This window comes from Neophocaena asiaeorientalis, unplaced genomic scaffold (assembly GCF_003031525.2).
Source record: "Neophocaena asiaeorientalis asiaeorientalis breed wild unplaced genomic scaffold, Neophocaena_asiaeorientalis_V1.1 scaffold335, whole genome shotgun sequence".
In the NCBI taxonomy this organism is placed as follows: domain Eukaryota; kingdom Metazoa; phylum Chordata; class Mammalia; order Artiodactyla; family Phocoenidae; genus Neophocaena; species Neophocaena asiaeorientalis.
The window spans coordinates 202,510-221,270 of NW_020173924.1; the positions used below are offsets into that span (position 1 = coordinate 202,510).

Below are 18,761 nucleotides of genomic sequence, written 5' to 3' on the forward strand. Positions count from 1 at the left end.
GGCACCTGCCATCTCTGGAGCTAACTTTTAACAAGTGTCTGTTTCCAGATTTCCTTTGGCTTCTGACCCTAGAACTGTTTCTGTCTTTCCCAAGCCAGTGACCTCTCTTGGTCATTTTGAGAATTCTTACACTTCATATCCTTTCATTTTTGCTTGGTAAAGCCTTCAGTTACTCACCATCTCTGTTAGAATTAATAAACTGCAATTGAATGTCATTGCTTTGGAAACATTCAGGTAGCTATTTTAAAGCACAAAAGTTGCCATCTAGACCTCCTCAGTCAAATTCTCCAGGGTGAAATTTAGGAATCTCTATTTTTAACGAGAACTCTTTGTGATTCTGTTGTGGAGACAGCTTTGGGAATTACTGCAGAAAGCTTCATGGCTCAGAATGGCCAAAAAAGTTAAATTTCCAACCCAGGGCATGTTCCTCCCTAGTTTGACCTACTTTTGAATTATAAATCCCGGTTAGCATTACCACCCTTCATCCCGGGAAATTGCTGTTCCTCTCAATATTTGACATTTGTCATGTTATAATCCTTTGGAAGATGACCTCAGGAGTGAGTGGTGTGGGTGAATGCTGAAAAGGGGATATATAGCCTTCCTGTCCATCTTTGAGCTCTTTCCCCTTAAGGTAATTTATCTTTTCTGTCAATACTTGAAAAGCAAAAAAATTATTGGCAATCACCGTGTCAGATAGCTGCACTTATTAGAGGAGTGATTCATGAAACTCATATACATAAAATGTAACGCTAAGAAGCTTTTCAAAATCTTAGTTTCAGTTCTGAAATGGTATAAAACTTTCTCCACTGTCTTGTGTGGAGTATGACGAATGCTACTTAGAGTGAAAAATAAACTTTAAAAATAGGATTCAGAATGGAAAAACCTTACCTTGAATATGCATCTGTATAAGTGCCAGTGTATTTGTGCTGAGTGATAGAGAGTTCTGATATAATCTTTCCAAGATATTTAAATTATACAATGGAAATAATTAATTTATAGAAAGGGAAAGAAGTAGTGTTCATTTTGAATATAGTATGTAAGCGTATTTTACTCAAGGATAGAAGTTTCACTTTTTTCATTACTTACAATAATAGTTAACATTTACAGAACAACTTTTATGTTCAAGGAACTGTGCTAGCACTTTGAGTTATGAATCTGATTTTACTAACACTTTTTTTTTTGGTGAATGCTAGGTGCTAATCTCTATTAGACACTAAAGCAATATAAAAATAAATAATACAGGCTCTTTTCCTCTCCATCTCTATTTCCAGCATAGTTTTTCTGTTCTGGAAACACAAATGATGTTCTTTTTTCCTGGCCATATATTGTTTAGCTAATGTAACCATGACTTTTTTGTCTATCAGGACTGGTACTAACAGCCCTACAGCCCTGCCCTGACTAATTTGGAAAGAAATGATAAGAGTGAAAATGTTGGGAGAGGCAGAGTTTTGAGTTTTAACTCCTCTTTTGTCAGTTAGTGGGCTACTTTAATTTAACCTTGTGTAGACTCTGCCAGAGATAAAAAAGAGAATAGAGCCAAGAACAATAAATGTATATCTAACATGTGTTGTGCATGTACCAAATCCATTGAACACATTACCTTACATAACTTAACCTAGCTTAAAATAAAACCTTAAGGATTATCTAAGTTATTTTTTAACTTTTCTTTTTCTTAAAGCTTTTAATTTGTTATTAGCCCTAAAACCAGGATAAATATCATAGTTTGTGTGTGTTTTCACAAAACTTTGCATATGTTTTTTCACAAACTTTGGAATATATATTTTTTAAATTATTTTATAGGTAGGTATCTGACATCCTGGGATTCAAATGGTTTGCTTACAGCACTCAGGCTTTCTGTTCCCAGTTGGTTGACCTTGTCATTACTCATCACTCTCTAGCTGTTTGGTGTTCAGGAAGGTCTCTGGAAAGGCTCAGCAAAGAAATGAGTCAGAGGGGTATTCTATTTTATACAAAAAACATTTTTAATGTGTTTAAATTATAAAGATTATATATATATATGTATTATATATACATATATATATATGAAGCATATTGTGCCCCAAATTATCACTTTAATATAAAAACCCAGCAAAAATTATGCATCTCCATTTTTATATGATTTGCTTTCTGGTATGCATGGGTTTTTTTAAAACAGGGTTGGTCTATATACATTTTTAATTCCTTTCTTTTAAACTAGAATTTCACTGTTGTATGGTCTTTTAAACATCAGAATTAATATTTATAAATTTTTCACACAAATAATACCTCAGAATTTACCTAATAATTCGTCTATTATTGGACTTTTAAATTGCTATTATTCATAAAACTATAAAACCTAAATGCATATGTGTTTTCATAACTTTTGGAATACTTTCTTGCCATTTATTATGAACAATAGGAGTACTGACTGAAAGCTGTGAATAATTGAGAGTTGTTGATAGATACCAATATTTGCAAGTTACTTTCCAATGTTAGTTATCGCCTTAAGTAAATCTAGGTGACTAGCAGGCCATTTCATTTACAGTTGACCCTTGAACAACACGTGGGTCAGGAGCACGGACACCCAAAAGTTGAAAAATCAGCGTATAACCTCACAGTCTGCTCTCTGCTATCCACAGTTCCATATCCTCTGATTCAACCAACCGTGGACCATGTAGTACTGCAGTACATATTTAATGAAAAAAATCTGCATGTAAGTGTAGTGGCCCTGTGCAGTTCAAACCAGTGTTGGTCAAGAGTCAACTGTATTCTACTTCCAAAGTGAGAAGTTCTTCAGTAATCTGAGTGGTGGGGCCCGTACATGGTAATAGCACAAATTCTAATAAAATACACAGCCAAATCAATGGAATGGTATAGCAAGTCCAGAAATAGACCCCAAATACATACCAGAGATTGGTTCACCAAAGAAAGGTGGGACAAATTTATTTGGTAAGTGATGTGGGATAACTGGTAACTATCAAAAATAACTCTTTCTACTTCTGAACATTGTAACAAACTGAATTTCAGATAGTTCAAATGTTTAAAAGTAAAACATAAAACATAGTATAAAAAACACATGATAGAAACTTATTTTTAAAATTACTTATCACGCAATGGAAAGGCCTTTTTAAGAATAACCAAAAACAAGAAAAAAACCCTCATGTGTTATTAATGAGAAAAATCCATAAATTCAAATTCAAAAACATTTTTGCATTCAAGTAAAATAAAAAAGACAAACAGCACACACCGTGAGAGGGAGGAGTACATTTCCAACTCAGTTCTTAAAGAGTTAATTTCCATAAAGAATAACCAGCAATGTTTGTCAAATTTTAAAAAATCCATTTGTCACTCTTTGACACATTTCTACATCTAGTAATCTAGCCTCACAGAAATGCATTGATGGGATAATAGTAAATGATTGTTTATAATAGTAAATGATTGGGAGACACAGAAATGCCCATCAAAAGAGGACTGGTGAAATAAAATCATGATAATTGATATAGTGAAATTCCCTGCTGCCATCAAACAGAATAAGGAATCTCTACATGAATAATGTAGGAATATATATGTATAGATCTGTATATGCATAGATTATCTCTAGAACAATAAATAACAGTGATATTTCTGAGGAGGATATCTGGGTAATTAGGCCATGGGACAGAAGGGAGACTTACTTTTCATGGTGCACATTTTTTGAGTAGTTTGAGTTATAGTAATAATAATTTGAATATCATGTGTCTATTTTACTTGAAAATAAATTCAGTGGTATTACACATGCATTATATATACATATGAAATGTAAGGAAAGACTTAGTCTTTTGTAAAAAGGTGTCTGATATTTCTATTTAGGAAAAATATAACATTTAAGTTGCTTTTTTTTAAATATGAAGGTAATCATTTAGTTTTTCACTTCCTGATATGGAACTATTAATTATGAAACCTACAAATTGTGATTCTCAATTCCAACAGTTGTTGAAAACACAAATTAATGCTAGATTAACAAAATGACTATTGTATGTTTTCTCTCACTATTGAGATACACTGGCTAAGAAAATAGTGTTAACTTATTTCTATGTGTCATTACTGAACATTATATACAGTCTTTTAATAGAGTAATTTCATGGTCATTTATAGAAGGAGCAAATGAGTTTCCTTAATTTTCAAATGATTTAGTTATCAAAGACAGTCAAAATTAAAGGCCTATTTTGAGAAATAAGGGTAGTGACAAACTGAATAATAGCAAGTAAGATTTACACTTGAGTATTTTTACATTAAAATGGATTTCATTCTAGAAAGCAACATACCAGGCCATAAAACCAGCTATCCAATGTCAAGGTGAGGACACACTTTCATGACAAATTGAAACAAATATGTATGAAACCTAACAAAAAGTTTTGTTAAAAAAAAAAAAAGTTTTGTTAGATCTTTTTTGCTATATATATTGTCATGAAACAATATCTGATCTTAACTTGTGTGAGTTAGCTCAGCAATTATATAATTTCAACTGATACAAAATTTATTTTTAATATAGCCAAGTAACACACCCAGAAAAACAAACAATATCTCATGAAAGAATACAACCATTCCTTTTATTATTCTGAATCAGTTACACTTGAAGAAATTATTTGTACTTTATATTTGTCATATCAGGTTATTAAACCAATCAGGTAGTATGAAATGAAATAGCCTAATATTTAAAAGAAATCTATGTTAAAAGGTTTTCCTTTGTCACTAGAAAAATATTTTAAATCAAACAATAATCCTACTTAGAAAAATTATGAAATGCAGCCACAGAAATATATTTTGTCATGTACAATAGATGTTTAAATAAATATAAAAATAAAATTTCAATGGATTAGAATAGCTTCTGCACGCTGAGAGGCCATTTATGTTTTTAATTAAAAAGAAAATAAAATAGATATTTTTAAAAGAGACTTTGAAGTTATTTTGTGTGTCTACCACTTAAAATCTAGTTCTATAAAATATAATTTTTCTTATATGCAAGGGATGCAGAGGAAAATACCATAATTTAACCATTGAGGGGCTTTAAAAAAAGACTATTTCCATTGTTTTAAATCAGTAACTCTGTGAATTAAAAGTAAAATAGAAAATTGACACTACTTTAAAATTTTTTCATAATAACCCTAAGATTTAGTGCTTTCCCCAAAGAATATATAAGTAGAATTACTGTTAATATTTTGTCTTCTAAAATGCATATTTCTGTATAAAATGCACAAGATCATTTACCATGTATGGAAATAACTTTTTTAACAGGTTACAATCTTCTAAAATTTAGCAATTCAATTCCAAAACTGAGTAGGGGCAAAGAGGTTGTTGTAGGGAATAAGGTCAACAAGATAGAAGACAAAGTAATACAATCAAAAATACATTGGGGGAGGGAAGTTAGATAAGTACATAAATAAACATAAGCTAAGCTAGAATATAAATGTTCCTCTATGAAAAATACACTAAAATATTTGTGGGTTCAGAGATTTACAACAGGTTGAATGGAACAATATATGCTTTATAGAAGAGATAACATGTTAAAAACCTGAAATGGGTGGGATTTCAGTGTATAGCAGATGGAGGAAAAAGACATTGCAAGTGGGAGGATGAACAAGGCACAGTCAATGAAAATCTGTCTTGTTATAGGAAAGATTAGTCAGCTTTGGTTTGCTACTTCTAGCTGCATATAGCAATTTCATAGTTAACCTGTCAGGTTACTCAAGAATTTATAAACATTTTATTTTAAAGCCTCTATAAATAATTAAAACATTAAGGTTTCTATCAAGTTATAAATTCATAATATAAATTCTCACTTAATTTGATAAAGAATAGCTCAGTATCCAGAGATGAGTGCATCGTATTTTAGTATTTTTATTTGTATTATTACTCTAAATTAGAGATTCACCATGGTAACTGATGATTTAATATTGTAATGAATCAAAAGCACAAATACATTTGTATATAACTAAAGAACAAATAGAAATTCTAATGTGAATTTAAAACTTGATGGTCTTGCTTCCTGACAAGAGTTTTTAACATTATCTACTCTAAAAATATAGAATTGGCCCCTAGAATGCATCACTGTGCTTAACTGTATAAAGGCAGACATTAATGCAGTTTCTAAAATGAAATTATCTGTCTAGCCCTGTTTCTTATCAGAACCTCTTTTGAATTCAGATAATTAATCAAATTATATAGCAGATAACAATGTTCTTTTCATTATTTTCTCACTAAAGAGTAATACAAAGAGATTACATTCACTTTAGAAAAACATTACGATTGGTTTATCTTTGATGATGATCTTCTGAGTTTAATCCCCAGTAGTGAACAATAAATATCTCAATAGCTTACCATAGTGCTGAATGATTTAATGGGATATTAGGCAAATAAACTTCCCTTTCTCAGATGACTATTCAATTCCCTTCTTATTTCTTTTAAATTAAACCCATGTTAGTGTTATTACTTACTGTTTATCACCTTAGTTTCCCTAGAATGGAAATTCCTACTTTTCTTACCATCCAACTTCAAATGAGGCCTTCAGCAATATCTTGGCATGAAAAATAATAACATTAGATGTTCTCCAAAAGTGAAATATTAAGAAAGTTCTAAATATCTTCCCAAAGATAGGTGAAATCTGGGGGATGGAGAAATTTTAAAATAGATTAGGAAACTGAGTTAAAACATACACTACAGTAAACATAAGGATAAAAGGGAAGAAATGAGAAATACTGGGAATCTTAACCAATATCCGCATATTAAAACTAAGTAAAATAATATTTCTACTTACATGTGCACTGACATATGGGAAAGGTGTTAGCTAAAGAAAAAATAAACTGCAGCTGTATTCATTGAACAGCACAATAAAACAAACTGTTTTCAATATGATATACGTTCAATAGCAAGAAATAAAGAAGGGAAAGAAGCAGGAGAGAAGAGAGAGAAAGAGAAAGGAACTTCCTAACTAAAAATGGAGCAAAACCAAGCCTCTTCTGGCACTGTAATGACTGTCAGTCAAGATAGGATCTAAATAATCTATTCAATTTGTTGAATATTTACTATCATGCTTGAGGGTGGGGTAGAGTAGAGCTAGCACTGTTTTTTTTTCAGTTTGCACCTTAGATGAAGTACTACAAAGATAATCTGAATTACAGTGTAGCAGAATAAAAGATTTTTGTCCATATTAGGTCCTATCTATATGTTCAGAGACAAAATGCTAATATTAATACTTATGGCACATAGAACTCTATTTTACCCACACGAAGGACCCCAAGTTGCATCCCTTCAACCTTTGTAGATAAGGTATAATCTAACAGGACTAGGACCCTGTGATTTTCTCTGTAACCCACGCCATATCTCATTCAAGGAATGAAACTGCACAGACCATTGGTCTGACCAAAGTTTTGCATATCAGAGAGAGAAAGCACATACATATCCCTTAATAATTTTAGGCTTCTGTACTCCTGTCTGATCCACTGCTGGTATTTGTACATGTCCCAATAGCAACCCTTCCCACTTCCTGTCATCTAGGCCTAACAGGTAGAGGGGTTCAGGAAGTAACAGAGATGATACACATTCTAAATATCAATGAAAAGAATCAGAATTTGAATTAATACAGTTACAATATAGTAGCTGTCATGTACTTTACAGATTATAAAATTCCAATGATACATTGTTGAAAAATATATAACAGTACATTTTAATTTTACTTGTTCATGTGTATAGTTTCAATATATTGACTAATATCAAGAATTAGTTTGCAGTTTTGAATAAATCATTTCTCACAGAAGCTATGAGATGATAATTCCCATCAAATTATTTCTCTGTTATATACCTGCAAGCTATTTGTGCTGCATTCTTAATAAAGAGTTCATTGTTTGAACTTGCAATAATTAGGTCACACTGGAACTCTTAAATCAAAAACAAACTTACAAAATTCTCTAGTTTTTATTAACTACCGAACACTTTAACATGATTTACATTTTTTTGCAGAATGGAATATTTAACGTTTCCTACTAAATTAAACAAACGCGAACATTAAAGTAGGTCAGAAAGAAGCCATTCAAATTATGTTGACAACAGCACCATATCTCCTACAGTTGTTTCTGAGTCCTGACTGTGGTTAGAGCTGATACCAGTGTCCGAGTCTGTGTCATTTGAATACATGTTAAATACTCTTTGAGTAAAAGGAGGAACCTCCCCACTGCTGGTAGGGACCTCAGATTCCTTTCCTCTGTTTTCCTTTAGCTGGCATTCATCTTTGTTGCTAATATGAAGGGAATTGAACTCCTTAGCCAGGAGCTCATATTCTTTAGCTTTCATCTGAAGCAATGAGTCACTGTATTTAATCTCTTTCTGGATGCCACTCAAGTAAGAGTGGATTTTCAAACCAGCTTTCATGCTTTTCTCCAAATCACACTTAACACTTTCTAAATTAGAGCCTTCAAGTTCACTTGCAGCTGCCCCTTCCGCATCTTCATTTATCTCTGTGCAAATACTTTTTACCTCTTGTTCTATTTCGGCAGAGAGCTTATCAATGAGCTTTCTATAATATGTTAGTCGTTCCTCCAGCTGTACAATTCCATCACTTTCTCTCAGGTCCTCCAGAATCTGGTTTTCATCATACTCCAAGCCTAGTTTTTGCTCAACTTCACAGAAACTGGGCATCAAATATGCATCCTGGACATAATTTTCTCCATCATTTTCTACCCGGTTGAGGTGGAATTTAGCTTCACACTTTTCAATTTCCAGATCCAGCTCTTTCATTCTCTTGACTTGTTGATGAATAGTATGATCCTGGGAAATAATCAGATGAACTAATGTCTCCATACTATCTCGCTCTTGGGAAACTGTGTCCTGCTTAATTTTAGCCAGTTTCCGGAAAGTTTTTCTGACTATTCTCTTTTGCTTATCTGGTGGTAACGTCTTCATGTAATTTGCTGGGCTGAGCTCCCACAGTTTTTCTGTGTTTTGCATTAATTTGGCTTCAGCTGTCCGCCACAAGGGAACTGGAAGAAAAGCATCTGCTTTAACCAAAACAAACTGCATATTAGGCTGCTCATCTCCCCATGCTTTCCAAAGCTTCAGGATTCTTGTTAGTGGGGGAAGAACCCGTTCAGAGCCTCTCCACTTTTCTATGATGCAGTAATCACTGGGCTTCCCCAGAAGAAATCGTTTCTCTCCAAACGTAGTCTCGTGTTCCTCAAGCAAAGCCTGGATGATGTCAGCAGAGGTGGTGCGTTTGGTTAGCCCACAGACAATCTTCTCTTCTTGGCAAACCCAAACCACAATTTCTTTCTCTTCTGAATCCATGTCTTTAGTTGGAGATCTGAAAGAAAAACAAAGTACATTATATTACTGTCATCACCTGTGTAAACTCAGAAAGATGATTTAACTTTAATACCCTTTCTAGATTTTACCATTAATGAGAGATGCATTTTGAGGTTGAGACTACATAAGAATCAGAAGTTTTATGGCAAGAAAAAAAAAGTTAAGACCATGAAAGATATCTTAATTTCCTTTTTAATTCCTAGTGGGCTCTGGAAAGAGCAAATTGTCATCAAAGACAGCGGAGGCTATTTTATCTTTAGAAGTCAGCCACAATATAACTACAGTTAGAACTGGCAGAGTTAAGACAAGAATCAAAGTGGAGATTAATGAGAAGTAGAATAAGACTGTTTTGCTGGAGCCTTAGGACTGGGGAATAACCATGGAAGCATAAGTAGGATGTTATTAAAGTCATAGAGCTGAAAATAGTCCATTACTGAAATTAGTGATTATTTAATTCTACGAGTATTTATTGTATGCCAACCATGTGCCAGACATATCAGAAGATGCTAAACATACAGCAATAAGCAAGGGAGACAAGGACACAGACATAAATGTGTAATTAATATAATATCAGATAGTGGCAAATGCTAGGAAGAAAGTTAAACTGAATGAAGGGATAGAGAATTACTTAAGGAGAGGTCTAGTTTATTTAAAGAGCTTAGGAGAGACTTCTCTAAGAAGGTGACGTTTGAATAGGAACATAAATTCACACAGTTAGCAGTGACGCAAGTGAAGATTCAACCCAAGGAAGAAAGCTGGCTCCAGAGTATACTTCTAACAGATACACTATAAAAACAAGCTTACAAGTTTGATGGTTTAGACGTGTGGATTAAATTGGAAAAACGTCATTAACTACTTCTAAAAGAGGAACTTCATAATATAAATTCGCTTTTGATAGCAATGGAACCATAGCACCTCTTTAGAGCACCTAACTGGTCAAGGAAGGACTTTTCCCAATGGTCGGCCATGGAGAAAAGTATGTGGAATGTGTTACCTTCTGTGCCTTTTTCTTATTAATCTTGTTCCTGCTTCAATGCAGTAATAAAGGATTTTGACTGGCCTGGATGCCTCCCTTAGCTGACAAAACTCTCATGTATATAAAAGCCCTACTGCTATCTCCTTAGAGTAATTCCTACGTCCTGTTCCATTTTCTGGCTCGGGAAACATCAGTTCTGGGTCTGTAGCTAAGGATGACACATGAGTTATAAAGGCTTCAGCTCTACACTGCAGCTGTGAGGACTGGGAAGCAGGGATCAGGGAGTCCTTATGTATACTAGAATAATAATAAGGACATACATGACAATTCCCCAATACTTCCAGGATCCCCGCTCTAATTGGGATTCTCTTGTTTTGGAAGGAGCAAGTTCTTATATATTACAGCTTCCACTAGAGATCTGCTAGTTTTCAGCTCATGTGGATTATGTAACACTGACAGTCATTATGCACAATCAAGAAAGATATTATTATTTCCATATGACATACGAGAAAATTAGTGCCTTTATTGATAGCCTCACAGTCCAACTGGTTCCAAACCCCTTTTTTAAAAAAGTCTACTCTAAACGTCCTTGTATTTTCTTGAGTCAGTTATTTTCTAAATATTTTGAGGAATTTTTACAACCATCATTCAAACCAGATAATTTTCAAAAACTTCTGCCACTTGACTGAGCATGTTTAAAAGTAATGACCATCCTTTCTTGAATGTAGGCAATAAATCTTCCATACCTAGTATAAACTTCATCATGTTTAATTCTACTTTGTAGCAGGCTTAGGATTTTGAAAACTGTGTTTATTTTATAGTATGGCTCCAATTGAGTTTCTATTCATTCATTCATTTGACAAATATTTGCCGAGCACCTCCTCTGTGTTTGACACTGTCATGGAAATGTGGATCATAGAAAGACTTGTATGATTTATTAGACAGTATCCCTGGCTAATTGTGGGAAACACTGCTTGGGTTGGGAAGGAAACACTTACGTGTCAGTTCTAATGCTAAGTTTCTTATTACATCAGCAGTTCCTAAATGTTAGACTGATGACCCCTGGTATTATTTCATTAAAAAAATTAGAAATATATAAAAGATGCAAAATAAATATTAAAAATAAACCAATTTAGGAATCTTATAGAATCACTACTTTTTCAAAATAATTGTTTTCATTTGGTCCCAGATCCATGTAAACCTAGTCATCTGATATAAGTAAGGAATTTAATTCTAGAGCTGGGACTAAATAAAATGCTCCCTTCCCAACCTTTGAAAATTTACTATCTAGTATAAGTAATGACATCCCCAAACACATATATAACAAAGGTTAAAAATACAAACCTACACTAGATAATTTGGTTTGTTATGTAATATAATGTAACAAACTTCTTACCTAATGATTCAAATTTAGCAGTTGAGACATATAACCTCCAATTCTAATGCAACAAAATAAAAATAAACACATCCATTGCATGACTTAGTGTTTATTTTGTTTTGCTCTGCTTTGCTTCTGTGTATGTTTATTGGAAGGAAGGGATAAAGATTTTTACTGGATCTTAAACTTCCCAGAGAACATACTATAACCACATAAAGACTGAAAAATCATAAAGCTTTAATTCATATAATCGCATATTCCAATAATTTACTTCTAGTTTCTATTTTTATCCGTGTTTTAGTTCCATTTATAAATAACTTCATTGTTGATCTGATTAATATTTTTTTTCTTTTCATATTTTACCTTTGCTCACTCAATGTTACTTAATGGTGCAAATTAAATTTTTTTTTGTATATTGGAATATGTTTGTTGATAATTACTATTTCCAATCCAACAAAGTTACTTTTATTTTAGAAATTTCTTGGCTTGCAGCATTCTTGATTTTACTTATGTACATGGTAGTTACTAATATCATCCCCATTTTACAGATAAGGCAACTGAGATAAAGACAGGGTAAGTAACTTGCCTAAAGTCACAAAGCTAGAAAGTAGAAATGTTCCTTCCAACTCTGGCTTTAGATGTTAACCTACAACTAATCCCTGAAAATAAATTACAAGAGCCATTATGACTACCCACTCACAGATATTTCCCAATTTGTGAACTGATTACATTTCAAACGTGATTTTTTTTAATTACTTGAAACTCAGTGCATTTTTCCTATAAAATTAAAATTCCACCTTATATAATCAATGAAATCCCCATTTTGAATGCTTTTAGGTAAAGTATAAATTTGGTTCCTTCAACTCTATCATTCTTTTCTTTTTGAACACCCAGTATAAAGGCAAGTATTGAGAGAGTCCCATGTATCTGATTCTGTAATATTAAAGGAGTAGAGACAAAGAGATTCTCAGCAGATGTAAGGTTAACATGGATGGAGGTTGCAGGAGTGGTTCTCTCTAGATACTATTGGAGAAAGTAACAGCAGGTGGACATTGAGATAGGAGGCTATATAGGAATATGATAGCTGTTCACAAGTATAGGTTATTTACAGTGCAGCTGGCTACAAATTGGGAACTGCTTGGATTAGAGGATTCAAAATTTATAACTTCTATGTTACATTATAAGGTAAAAGCATTTACCTAAAAATACTACGTTAATCAAAATAAAGTAACTACCACACTGACATTTAATTCACACCAGTTTAAATTTTTAGGTTAATTTGCTAAATGTTCATGTATACAATTCGAAAGTAGATATGAAAGTTGATAAGCCAGAATTTAATCAGGTCATGGTTTCATATAGCAAGGATATTTTCTTTAACATCCACTTCAGGGAGGCAGAAACAAAGGAGACATAAAGTGTTTTAAAATGCCTTGCATAATGTTACGTAGGGTACCTCAAATTTTGCTCATGATCAAAACACACAAAAACCAATAAAGCTTAAGAAATTTTACCATGAAATAGTATTAACAATTGAATAAGATTATGGCTGTGTTTTGTCTTGATTTGAACTAGTTTGTTTATTTCAAGAATGGTTCATAAGAAAAGAGAAAATGCTCTTGATATCTAAACTGTGACTCCCACCAACACATAACTGTTGTACCCAATCATCTTTAACTACGCTTTAGTCATTGGAAACTGAATTAAAAGTAATTTGAAACACTGTTCAACAGGTTTTACTACACATTCTAAATATATATTATACTACATCTATGATTATGTAGTATATATTATGACATTTCTCATGCACATACTTTTAAAAATTGTGTATGTATTTAAACACTTCATTAAATTTGATAATATTAATATATCCTAAGATTCTCATGGAAGAATTGTCTTGTGGCTTAGCATGCTCTGTTTAATTTATTTTAAAATAGTTTATAATCACAAAATATGTTTGAAAATTATTTACATATACAGAAGAAAATAAAAAACATTCATAATGCTATAGTATCCATTTTTATCTAATGCTTTAAATTCTTTTTTTTCCCTCTGAAACATTAACAAGATTTATTTGTGAAGATTTGCAAAATAGATATGGTGGGAACAATCCTTGATATTTTAAAATATATTTCATCTTAACTATCACTAATTCATTTTGAATTCTGATAAATCATTTTTTTCTACTCCCCTGTACCCTTCCCTGTAATACTGCAGTATATATATATCTGACTCACATTTCTCACAAGAGTGCTTCAAATATCAGATAAGTGAAAGGAAAAGAGTGCTTTAAAAATTGTGAAAAATGTACTGGCTAAATATAGGTTATTAACTCTAATGGTAAAATTACTGTTATTATTACTTAATGCAGAGAAGAGTATAGTGTTTTTAGTATTGTTATTCAGTAACTTTACTGAGCTTGCCACAGTAGTTAACAATATTATTTTATAAATATTTTCCAACCTATCCCACAATATTTGTTCACCTGCTTTGACTAGTCAATATTTTTGCATGTACACTTCCAATATAACACAACTGTTTAGCTAATAAGAGATGTTTAAAAAGATCATTAATATAATCTTTGGATCACAGATGAGATGAGAATGCTTTTAATCTTTCTCTGATTTATAGCTCTCTGATTTTGACTGAGTGTGTTAATGAAGCATATTACACTGAAAATAAATATATACATACATTTATATATTTATCTGATTATTCTTCTACGACTATTTCATTATTCAGTTTTTGCCTTTTTAGAGTATCTTCATCAGACAATTAAGAAAATTTATATGCCAAATGAAGCTCTTCAACAATGTGTGTCAGCCTCACTTACAGGCACTTTTCCATATTTATTCTGAAATAGAGTGAAATATATGAGAATTTTTGTGAGAATTTTTGCATTTACTCTATTATCAATCAGGAACTTAAAAATATTTCTCCAGTGATAATTAGTTTTAGTACCACAAAAACACACAGAATTAAGATGAGTTGGCTAGGAATTACAAATGCAACATTCATACAATTAAATATTTCTTCAACAAACTTTCACTGAGTATGGTACACAAAGCACTAGGGAATAAATCAACTATTTAAATCTGGCAGTGTTAAGATAAAGTATTAAGGAGGATATTTTGATATCAAATTGAAGATCCCACAAAATAAGTATTTACAGAAAAAAGATTGTGTGAAGGCAGAGAAAATTAAAATGGATAATATTTGGTTATCTTTATTCAGTTGTCCAGAAAGAATAAAAGGCATTGAAGTTGGGGCCCAGGAGAATAACTCAAAGAACATTTCTCCCTAGTATCACAGACATTAAGGTTTAATTGAAATTTGATGTATAAAACTTATCAGGACAAATATTTCATATTGACCCCTACTTTCAAAAAAATAAGAATCATCAAAATAATAAATTATTAATTAAGAATAATTACATTATGATATGCTTCTAAAACACAGTATATGAAAACTAGCAATCTATAGGTAGTTATAGAAAATATTTGGATTTCTGAGTGCATCTTTCCATAGAACCTATGTTATAATTCTTTGTTTCCTAAGCCAGCCTGGAAAGTATGATACTAACACAATCCAGCTGCCGTATATAGGAGTGATTCTGAAATGCTCTTATTGCTTGGCTCTCTGCAGAATCATATTCCATGCTTGGAAATCAAGAGTTACAACTTTTTCAGTTCCAAGCTATTGGTGGCACCTGTGTCTCCAACAGATTAAAGGATAAAGACCTGTGAAGCTTTGGGGGCATATTGGGGGCATATCTGAATGTTGGCCCAATGCCCGAAGACAGTTCTCTGTTTCCTTTTTATTACCATTACTTATTATTTAAACTGAATACTCTCCTTATAAACCAGTTGTTCTCTACTAGGGGTGATTTTGCCCCCCAAGAGACATTTGGCAATGTGTGGGGACATTTTTTTTCACACTAGGGTCTGGGGGTGCCACTAGCATGGGCAGAGCAAAGAATGATCTAGACAAAATGTCAACAGTTGTGCTGTTGAGGAATCCTGATCCGTATTTACAACAAAATATACTTTCATCACAGCTTTATCTATAGCCTTTTCTTCTTACATCTTCTGGAGAATCTATGAGTAAAATACATGAAAATAAAAATAACAAATAAGGGAGACATTTCCAATCTCAAGTAGACTAAAACAAACAATACAAGTTGGTATTCTCCTTAATGGAATGCAAATGGAACTTTTTCTCCTTTCACTCCATAGCCAATCTTTATGCTTATTATTATTAATCTGCCTAACTGGACTTCCCTCTGTTAATCCCAGAGCTGGTCCTACGAATACTAATATTTGCATTAAGATGCTATAGAAACACAAATATTCAAAATAGGGTTAATTTTAGTTCAGGAAAAAACTTGCATTCACAGACTTCATTAAGAAATAGTAAATCTTCCTTCTTCATTAAGAATAGTATTTGAGGGCTTCCCTGCTGGCGCAGTGGTTGAGAGTCCGCCTGCCGATGCAGGGGACACACGTTCATGCCCCAGTCCGGGAAGATCCCACATGCCGTGGAGCGGCTGGGCCTGTGAGCCATGCCAGCTGAGCCTGCGCGTCCGGAGCCTGTGCTCCGCAACGGGAGAGGCCACAACAGTGAGAGGCCCGCGTACCGCAAAAAAAAAAAAAAAAAAAGTCAGTAAATAACACTTGGAATAGACTAACTCAACAATGCAAGGTTCAGAAATGATGATTAGGAATGGGAGCAATAAAACAGCAATAAAAGAAATTTGATTTCAGTATATTTATTGCAGGCTCAAATCTAACAATACCTTGTAGAAAGTCACATTGCTTTGAATAAAAGCATATAATTAATTAAAGAATAAAGATGGGTGATGATGAAGAGCAAGTTTACTGAATCATGTTCCATACCAAATGTTATAAACTGGTATTTGAATTTACAAACCCAGCTCTATACCAATTATGAAGTTTAAAATCCTGAGGATGCCACAAATAGTGTGGATGGTGAAGGTTTAAATTACATGTCACAGCTATTTTCGAACTAAAAGATCAAACTTCCAAATTTAATAGCATCTCTTCCCAATAGTCAAAATTATCACAGTACAACTACAGTGAGTTTAGGTAATAAATTACTTAGCTTCACTGTGATTATGTAAGAGAAGAATTTATATTTTGTGTACTATAATTGGCTTTTATTAAGAGAAAAGTAATGACCCAAACATGGAAATTTCAAGACAGAATTTGGTAAAGATAAAAGTTTAAATAAACGATTGACAAAAAAGTTCTACGTAAATCAACTGAATCCATTCTAAGTTAGTTATCCCCCAAATAAATTGTCCTTTTGAATTATGGTACAACTTTTTATAACTGGATTCAACATTCATTTCTTAACAGAACTGTAGTTTTAGTAAATGTAAACAAATGTTGAGGGTAAAATGCTACAGAAAATAAGATGATCTCATGGGGGGAAAGTGGCGTGTGTGTGTGATGAATTGGGAGATTGGGATTGACACCTATACACTAATATGTATAAAATGGATAACTAATAAGGAAAAAAAAGTGCATCAAAATTTACTTATAAAACTGTTCATCCAGCATTGTTTATTAACAATCCAACAAGATCTACATTCATACACTGTAAAACTATTCATTTTGAAAAATTAAGAAGTATGTAAAAATTATATCATTTCTGTGTAAAAACGCTTGTATACACATCACACATTACACATAAAATGTATTAAAAAAGAAAGAATAAATACTAAGGGAGTAAATTTAAAAACAAAAAAGAAGATGATCTTTACGTTCAGAAATGTGTCATACATAGGAAGGAGAAAAGATATGTTTAGAGAGAAAGAGATTTTAAAAGTTCAAGACCGTCTTAAACATTATTGGAAATCATGAGATACATTCTGTATAAATATGCTACAAAATTTAAATAAAAACAACAATTATCAAAGTTGAGTAATATTTAATAAACAATAATAAGATGCAGAAGTTGACCTCAGTGTTTTCAGTTCATTCTCAATTCCCATAACCCTTTGAAGAAAGTCAGATTAGGTAAAAGAGCCTCACAGAGATTTCATTTGGGACAGGATGCTGATTTGGAGCTTGTCTGTAAGGAAGACGCTTTCAGATTTTTACTTAACATGATTATGTCTGGGCCTGGTAGTTGAGGAAAAGCTACTTCGAAAAAAATAGTAAGGCGACTAGGGAGAAGAACAATGGGATGTGTATAAAAGGAGACATTAGATAATAATAGCTTACTTACATTTATTGAATGTTTAATATGTGCCAGACATTGTTCTAAGTGCTTTATACATACTAACTCATATAATTTTTGTCACCTATCAGATAGGTCCTATAGTAAAATCCATTTCACAGATTAAAAAGCTGAGTCACAAGAGATTAAGGACTTGTTCAATACCACCCTCAGCTAATAAGTGGGGGAAAATAAGGATAATGTGAAACTAAGGAAAATAAGAATAATTCGGATAAATGAGTTAGAATTGAATCCACACTGAGGAACTCCCTATTGTCTAATACAATAATCAACATGTTTCATTAAGTTTTATCTCTGAAAACAAGATACCAAATCTGATTCAGATGTAGTAATTGGGCTTCCCTGCTGGCGCAGTGGTTGAGAGTCTGCCTGCCGATGCAGGGGACACAGGTTCATGTCCCGGTCCGGGAAGATCCCATATGCCGCGGAGCAGCTGGGCCCGTGAGCCATGGCCGCTGAGCCTGTGCGTCTGGAGTCTGTGCGTCCGGAGCCTGTGCTCCGCAACGGGAGAGGCCACAACAGTGAGAGGCCCGCGTACCGCAAAACAAAAAAACCTATTTTAAGTTTGTTTTGGCTATTTTATTTATTTATTTATTTAAATTTTTTTTTAATTTATTTTATTTATTTATTTTTGGCTGCGTTGGGTCTTCATTGCTGCACACGTGCTTTTCTCTGGTTGTGGTGAGTGTGGGCTACTCTTGGTTGTGGTGCGTGGGCTTCTCATTGTGGTGGCTTCTCTTGTTGCGGAGCACGGGCTCTAGGCGCACAGGCTTCAGTAGTTGTGGCACATGGGCTCAGTAGTTGTGGCTTTTGGGGTCTAGAGCTCAGGCT

At 33.1% G+C, this 18,761-nt stretch overlaps 1 protein-coding gene across 2 annotated transcripts in view; it reads right to left on the reverse strand.

Annotated features, from left to right (window-relative positions):
• Positions 1-4,543: 4,543 nt before the first annotated feature.
• Positions 4,544-18,761, reverse strand: part of RASSF9 (Ras association domain family member 9) — a 31,111-nt gene continuing 16,893 nt past the window's right edge. For both annotated transcript variants that reach the window (XM_024752495.1, XM_024752496.1), the window contains exon 3: positions 4,544-9,310. In XM_024752495.1, coding sequence (XP_024608263.1) covers positions 8,050-9,310 — 1,261 coding nt within the window. In that variant the 3' untranslated portion in view covers positions 4,544-8,049. The remainder of the gene's footprint in view (positions 9,311-18,761) is intronic.